Here is an 8,085-nt window from a genome sequence, read left to right on the forward strand (position 1 = left end):
ACGTTACTACATCCAAATGCTCCAGGAATATGAACGTTTACACACGTCGGTCATGTATGGATATAAACATGGTTTCAACTGTACTGTGAACTCTGTAATTAATGAAAGTAACACTTCAACACAGCGTGTAATTCATGGAGAAGGAAAAGAAATCATTGAAACATATATTTTCTGATACATTTCTCAGTGCTTGTGTGACACAGACTCCATGAAGTTTAGAGGTCAGACTCTGCTGGAGACCGGCTGTAATATCTGGAGGAGGAGGAGGAGAAGAAGAAGAAGAAGAAGAAGAAGAAGAAGAAGAAGAAGAAGAAGAAGAAGAAGAAGAAGAAGAAAGATGGAGAGGAACAAGAGGACGGGGAGTAAGGACGGAAATAAGGAGGAAAATAGGGAAATGATAGAGAGGAGAAGAAGCATGAGGAGAAAGGTGAAGAAGAAGGGAGGGAAGGTGGCGAAGAAGGTGAAAAGAAGCGTAAGAAGAAAAATGGAGAGGAAAATGAGGGCTGGCAAGAAGAGATAAAAGATGGAAAAAGAAGATGAAAGATGAAAAGAAAAAGAAGAAGAAGAGGGATGAAGAGAGGATGGATGATAATGTTAAAGATGGTGAAAAAACATTGTTCATTGCTTTATTCTCTTTTGCTCATTCATAAAAAAGAAACTGAGTCTACTCACACATCCATCTGTTGGTCTGTCAATCCGCTGGCTCTACTCCACCCTATCACCTGCTGCGTCGGCGGAGAATCGCCTTGTTGATCTCCCTTAGCAGAGCTCGCTTGTTGTTCCTCACGTTGGCTTTCGCCGTCTCCAGCACAAACTCGATCTTCTCCTGGCTGAACGGAAGCTGGAAGGTCGAGAACTCCTTCATCTTTGCTTTGATCTCCTCCGCATCTGCAGAAACCAGTGAACACCTGTTTAGACCCCGGTCACCCGTTACCACCGGTGGACTCAGCACAGGTGGAGGTTTTTAGAAGTACTGATCAGATATTCTGCATGTGTGGGTGCAGCAGACCTTTGCAGTTGCGTCTGTTGAAAAGCGGCATGTAGACAATGGTGGGCTCCTTCTCCTTTCCCTCCAACACGTAGCAGTCCTTCGGCCAGTCTCGCTCCTCCAGGATTTTGACGTCTATCTCTGGGAAAGGCCTCTTCGCTGCTGCTGCGTAGTCTCTGGCAAGAAGCAGGCTCTGTGCAGAGACCAGTTTCAGATCGATTATCGTAACAATTTGTATTATCTCATGACATTTGTCACTCCTGAGGCTCCGCTGATATATCCACAGCACACACCAGTCACCACAAACACCTCACCTTGAAGGCATCGGCTCCGTAGTCCAGAGCAATAAGGAGGTCTACGTCTCTCTTTTCTCCCAGGAAGGGAGGGTAGGGCATGTTGAGCATCACAGCAGCATCTATCAGCTGCAGGTGCTCCTTCAGTCTGATGCAGGACGGCACCACAGCACCTTCCCAGCAACACAAATCAGTCACAACATCCCATTTGTCTGAGAAATCACAGGACTGTAAACGTAATAAATGTTCAGCTGTAGTGACAATGAGTTACCTGGGTACTGGTAGAGGAAGTTTTCAGTTGTCCCCCATTCCCATTTCCAGATGAGCGGGAAGACTTTTTGGATCAGCAGGGAGACTGTGAAAACACAGCAGACCCAAATGAAGCCATTTACTGGGCATGATGAAGAACTTAAAGCTGCATTCTTGATGGTTTTGGACACTTGGGGGCAGCAAAACAGGCTGTAAACACGGTGGAGCATTTAGAAGCCAAAGAGTCAGGTATTTGTTCGAGATGATGGAGAGTTAAACAGAGCTAAAAGAAAAGTGAATACTGGACTCACATTCATCACATGGACACAAACACGACTCCAAATGAATGCTAATGTTGCTCCGTAACTGCTGGAGCCAGTAACAGACAGATGTGTGCTAGAAAGTTCACCATAACAACTTCATAATGTTATAATACATCAGTGTTGTGTCCACAGCTTGCTCTGCTGCACGATGATTCATTCATGGGTGCTGTGGTTCAATGTAGTTAGTCAAAACTGCTGCTTTTATAGTTATTTATATTAGTGTTTTGTTGCAGTGCCCCCTTGTGGCCACAAAATCTATAATGCAGCTTTAAGTTTTTATTATTTACAGGTATTTGCAGTTACAGATCATGCCTGTTACCTGTTACCATTTAATCAAAGTATTATCTGGGCAATAATACAGTGGGCCAGATGTTAGATAGAGCAATTGTCCTTGTGAACAGTTTGCAGAGGGCAGCGGCACAGACACTTGTTCGAGAACACTATGACTCTGGCGCTGACCATTCTTGATTGGTCCGTCATCCAGACTCTGGATCGAAGTCTGCAATGGTGCCATGTTCTGATGCCACTGAGCAAGGGTCTGCTTTTGTTGTTCTGGGCTCTTCTTTCCAAACGATGCAGTGGGGTTGAAGTTTAGACTCTCTGGAACATAAGAATTCACAGTGGTTCATTGTTGAGTGAACACCGTGATCAATCAAGTTTCAGATGAACTATCATCATCATCAGCACCACTGCTGTCATTAGTACCTTTCAGTGTTTTCTGCAGCTTGTCCAGCCCGGATAAAACAGTGGGATCCTCTGTGTTTTTTCTGATCAGCTCTGTCAGCTTCAAAAGACTGTGGTACCCACGCATGTAACGGTCCAAGACATCCCAGAAACTGTTGACCTGCGGTGGTACTGCAACATAGAAAAGAAAAAACATTCACATAACAGGAACTATGAGAGTGTTGTGAAGTAGCTGCTGTTCTTTAAACCTGTTACCATCAGTCCAGAGAACCATCACGTCCTGTAAGGTGTTTCCATCAGTAGCTGCAGTACCCACCAGACCTGAGTGCACACAGTCAGTCATTTCCACTGCTGCTCATTTCAAAAATGTTCAGCTTCTTCTTTGCCCTTTTCCGACATATGATGTTTTTTTTACCTTTCAGCCAGTCAGGCAAATAGTTTACCAGACTCTGTTCATCTGCTGCAACGCTGCCCACTACACCTGCATGACACACACAGGACACACTGTAAACATCCTGTTGATGATAACACCTTGTAACTTCCAGTGAAATACGTCACTGATTCAGGGAAAACCTGCGATATGAAAGCATGAACAAAGGTTAGCAGCAGCCTCCAGCTGAGTTCATGTCCCTACTGAAGCTTGTCAAAAGTTAGCTGAGAATATTGACACCACTCTCATATTGATATGGTAAAAATGAAGCAACTGCCAACATTCAGTTAGCTTAGCTTAGCACAAAGTCTAGTCTGATGAGTAAATGATCTTGATGTGTAAAATCAGTGGAATTGCCCTTCAGTGAAGCACAGGGGGGAAAGGCATTGTGTCATTCTGTACTGAAAAAAGTCAAATAGGTTTTATGGTTTAAAAAATACCCAGACCGTTGAAACGTTAATTTTAAGAAATATGTAAATCATGAACATGAGGAAACTTTTTTTTTTAATATTTCATGTAACAGCTGGAGAAAAGAAACTGTAACAAAAACATTAAATTAGTAATTAATCACCAAAAAAAGTTGAGAACGTGGTTGAAATTATTTTTCTATTCCTGCTCTTAAGCTCAGGAGTTATGTTTCCTATGTTTCCTAATATTAGGTATGTATATATACAGTATATAGTCATGTTTTCATCTTGTGTACTTGAGATAAGCACTGCCATGGCCTTTCTGGGCCTCCATGCAGTTGGCTGATCCCTACAGCGTTTCCAGTAGACGAAAGAGGCAGACACACCTTGCAGCTTGACCATGTCCATCTCTGGCCTTTTACCTTCAGGGTCTGCTCCTTCGGTTGTGCTGACTAGATGAGAGGTGTTGATGAAGAGGCCCAGATCTGTGAAGCCAACCTCGCGAGGAGTCATCTCGAACCATTTACCTAAGCCACAGACAGAGAGACAGTGGCAAGAACACTGAGACGGTGAATCCTAGAAAACATGAAAAGACAGCCGTAAACGCGATTGAAATTGAAAGAAAGGGTGTTTTCTCTGGTTAGCACCTCAGTGCTTGTCCACAGCTCCAGCCTGTAGTCCTGACGCTGCATCTCATTGCAGCTTGAGAAGTTTTCAGCTGTGTGTATGTTCGTCTCATAGTCTCAGTACCTTGGTCAGAGCCATTCTGCAGGCAGTTTTTGTTCACTGCGTTGTAGATGGGGTAGGGATTGTTGGTGTTCATCACGTCCTCAGAAAGACGCCGAAGGTCCAACTGCCAAGAAGAGCATCGGGTCAGTGAACTGTGATAGAACTGTGATCAGATATCTCTCTGCTGTGTTTGTCAAATTTGAGTTAAAGACATGAATAATGAAGACAGGTTGATTTAGTTGATGTAGTTGATTTAGTGTAATTTTAAAAATCAACATGCTCTAAACTGCGTTTCAACTCTGAAAGTCAGGAACTCAAAATGAGTGACCCAAGTGTAACACACACACATTGCAAAGCTTTGTATCTTTGGATGTGCACCAGTGTCCCCCCCAGAGTGCCTCACAGGCGAAGAGCCAGTTGTGGCGCAGCGGCAGGGATGTGCCGGACAGAGGAGCATATGAAGTTCAATGATTTTCAAGTTATCAAGCGGTGTATAAGAAATAACATGGAGGGAAATAATTTATGTTCTGATATACTTTTGTGGTCGCATGGTGAAACTTTAGAAACAAAGCAGAACATTAACAGCAGTAAATGTAGGTAAGTAAAATTATAGCGAAGGTCCTGATGGAAACAAGTGAGAAATATTAATTAAATACAAAGAACAAAGTTTTCCTTTCCTCTCTTTAAACCTGCACTGTGAGCGTTTATCCTCAGGGAGGCGCCAGACGTAAGTCAAATTCACCAAACCTGTGAGACACTCCGGCCGAATCAAGAGACTGCTCATGTCTTGATGTCTGTCCTCGGCTACTTGTGTTGTGAAGCCAAAGACAGCATTCCACACCCCAGTAAAGATCCACCTAACAACTAAGTGTGCAGTAATACGATATGTTTCTGTAAATTGAAGGACATTTGAACACTGGCTCAGTCCTGCTGCTTTCTTTCAGCGTTCAGCCTGTATGTTTGTGACGTACCTGTTTCATGATGCCCGCAGAGGTCATGACCCCCCAGATGTCGGTGAGGGAGAAGTGCTTCTCCTTCGCCCTCTCGGCCAGCCAGGCCAGAGCCTCCTCTGGGCCGACCCCTGGACCTGACAGCCTGGACACCGCTCGGTCCATGTTAGTGCTCCACTGTGGGTCGCTGTACAGGGAGGCCATGGACCTGGGGGAGATAGACAAAACTCAGCCGGTCAAAACAAACTGACAGTGACAGGCAGCAAAATAAGTCAGAGCGACACATGAGATGACTCTGATTTTTATTGATCTCTTCTGTCAGATGGTCTCAACACCCTGACAATGAATTGTCTGACTTTATCTCATCTTATTGTTCTTTACTATCTTTTGTATTTTCAGTGGCTTGTTGGCTATGATTTCTTCGTCTTTTACTATATTATTCGTGGTATAGTTGCATAGTGTAGCATAGTGGATGTTATAGTACATAAAGTGATGTATGGCGTCTGTCTTGCATTCTAAATTATTATACTTGCATTGTAAACCTCATACAACCTGCTTTGCAGTAATGAGATGATCCCTTCCTTCTCTTGTGGCAGGCACCTACATTTCTATTAAGTGCAGCCTGTAGCTTCACATTTTCACTCTTTTTTATTCAACCAAAGGTGCACCAAAGCAGCTTAATCTGAATAAAGGCTTTTTACCAGAAAGTCGATATGAATCCGTATGAATAGTAAGGCAGTAAAGAAGAGCGTTAACTGATGGCTGGATGATGGCACTTTAACCGCAGCTGCCGGTGAAGTTTAAACTTTCTCCTCTTTATCTATCAGGTGCAGCTGTCCTCAGCGAGGCAGCGAGAGGCCTCATGCAGAGGCAGGATCAAGTTAGGTAAGCTGATTTTCACGTTTCAAATATAAATGGATTATGTGTGACAGTGTGTGTACGTGTTTACCAGGCAGAACCAGAAACTCCTCCCAGGTAGAGCAGCATGTCCAGCAGACCTTCCTTCTCCATCTGATAGAGGGAGCCCACCAGAGCCACAGCCGCCCTCTGACCCCCACCTGACCCCAAGAGGGCGATGTGAGGAACTGAATCCTGGAGGGAAAGAGAGAGGGAAGAATAAAGGGGAGACGGATGGACGTAAAATACCCATGTTAAAGTAGCTTTATTTCTGTGATCAGAGGAGTGGGACCTTCTTCCAGTTTCCAATTAATACCTAAACAAAACTGAATCAAGGCTGATCCAGTCATAACTAACTGCTGGAAGTCTTTATGATGCCCACAGGATGACTTAAAAACCCTGGTAATCCATTAACTTTTCAGTGTCAGATCAAACCTTCTTTTTATGGTGTTGCTGTTTGTGCTCTTCAGGTTCAAGGTTCGTTTTTATCCCACACCACCGAGCGACACAACAGAAGGCGCACTGTAGCCCCTGTGCGCTCCACAAGAAAAAACACCTTTCTGTGGGCTAAAATGTTAGCATGCTAACATGCTAACTCAAGGTGGTTAACATGAAAAAACATAGCGTGCTAGCTTTGTCATCGTCATGTTAGCTTGGTGACATTAGCTCGTCTCGACATTAGCTGTGCTGGAGAGCTGATATGTGTTTCTTCCACCATCTCTTTATCTTTGTTTGTACTTGAAAGAATCTTCTGCCTGTTTTGTGTGAGGAAAGAATATCGGCCCAAAAGCCACCAGTCGTATCACTAGCAGTCCCGTTGGTGCACTGTTTTTGTCATGCTAGCAATGGCCGCTATATGTTGTTCATCCACCATTCAGTGTTGCACGGATTGCCATGAAATGTTGCATTCATGCTCCCCAGAGGACAAGTCTGTATTTTCATCAAGCACAATCATCAGGTCAAAATCTTAATTTGTCCAGTGCTTCAGTTTCTAAGCAAACACCTGCAAAATGAATGACATTCCCGTCAGCCTCAGCTTTACTTTATGTTCAGTGCTAGGGGCCAGATGTCAGCGTGCTAACAGGCCAAACTAAAAGGCTGTTGGTTAGCAACGTCACATCAGCATGTTAACATTGTCGTTGTGAGCATGTTAGCACGCTGGCTTTAGCAAAAATGATCGACGCCATAATGTTCCACAAAACAATTCATGTTCACTTTTTGTAATAACTCGTCCAGTAGTGCTCCACTGGATATGTACATTCTCAAACGTGGGCATACGTGTGAAGTATTAAAGTATCTGACATGTATTTAACAGCGACCTTTCCTCAGGTTAGTTATACCGGTGAACACTTGATTCCCAGGCTGTTGAGTGACTTCAGAGCAACTTGTTTCCTCTTCAGGACAAACTCCTGCTCTGCAGCAGACAGCGACTGGGACTGACGCACATAATGCTGCAACACACACACGCACGCACGCACACACACACGCACGCACACACACACACACACACACACACACACACACACACACATAGTAAATAAGAGACACAGTGATTGAAAGCCATTTCATACCATGATAGAATAAGGTATCAGATTGTATGTCGACATTTTCATCCTTATTTTTGTAACTGAGAAATAGTAGTTAAATTAAACATTTACGGTACGCAGACAAACATTTTCATGCAGCTATTTCCTCAGTTTTATACACATTTTGATAGAAAACTAAAAAGTCACTCATTGCATCAATCAACGTCACAGTTTCTCTTTACTTTGTACAGTAAACCTGTTTTCTGTTCTGATAAATTCCATGACTGGAGAGCCCCATCAGCACTGATCTGAAGACTTTCAAATATGCTTTGCTCCCAAGCAGACAATAATTCTATTGGTTTTTTTGATTGTGACGAAAAAAATCTTTGGTCTTGAACACAAAAACACACAGCTTGAGCGTGGCAGCGCCCAGACGAACGCTGCATTTACTGAACTGAAACATTTCCTTCGTTCCCTCACCTCGACAGTGAATGTTGACTCTTTCTCTGCGTCTGCTGCAGGAGCTGGCGTCTTCTCCTCCCTCGACACCTCATCCATCAGAGGAGCGACGGTTGACGTGTCCTCCCTGTTGTCCACTGGTTGTCCCAT

General features: G+C 43.8%; 1 protein-coding gene across 1 annotated transcript; it reads right to left on the reverse strand.

The window, feature by feature from the left end:
- Window positions 1-718: 718 nt before the first annotated feature.
- LOC121620456 (cytosolic phospholipase A2 zeta-like) lies at window positions 719-8,085 on the reverse strand. The gene is made up of 14 exons (XM_041956497.1): window positions 7,957-8,085; window positions 7,291-7,401; window positions 6,003-6,145; window positions 5,075-5,261; window positions 4,125-4,227; window positions 3,761-3,901; window positions 2,953-3,018; window positions 2,793-2,858; window positions 2,559-2,708; window positions 2,313-2,453; window positions 1,553-1,636; window positions 1,303-1,454; window positions 1,010-1,181; window positions 719-888 (listed from the first exon to the last, which is right to left on the reverse strand). The coding sequence occupies exons 1-14, from the start codon at window positions 8,083-8,085 to the stop codon at window positions 719-721; spliced, it is 1,815 nt and encodes a 604-aa protein (XP_041812431.1).

Source organism: Chelmon rostratus, chromosome 17 (genome assembly GCF_017976325.1).
Source record: "Chelmon rostratus isolate fCheRos1 chromosome 17, fCheRos1.pri, whole genome shotgun sequence".
In the NCBI taxonomy this organism is placed as follows: Eukaryota; Metazoa; Chordata; class Actinopteri; order Chaetodontiformes; family Chaetodontidae; genus Chelmon; species Chelmon rostratus.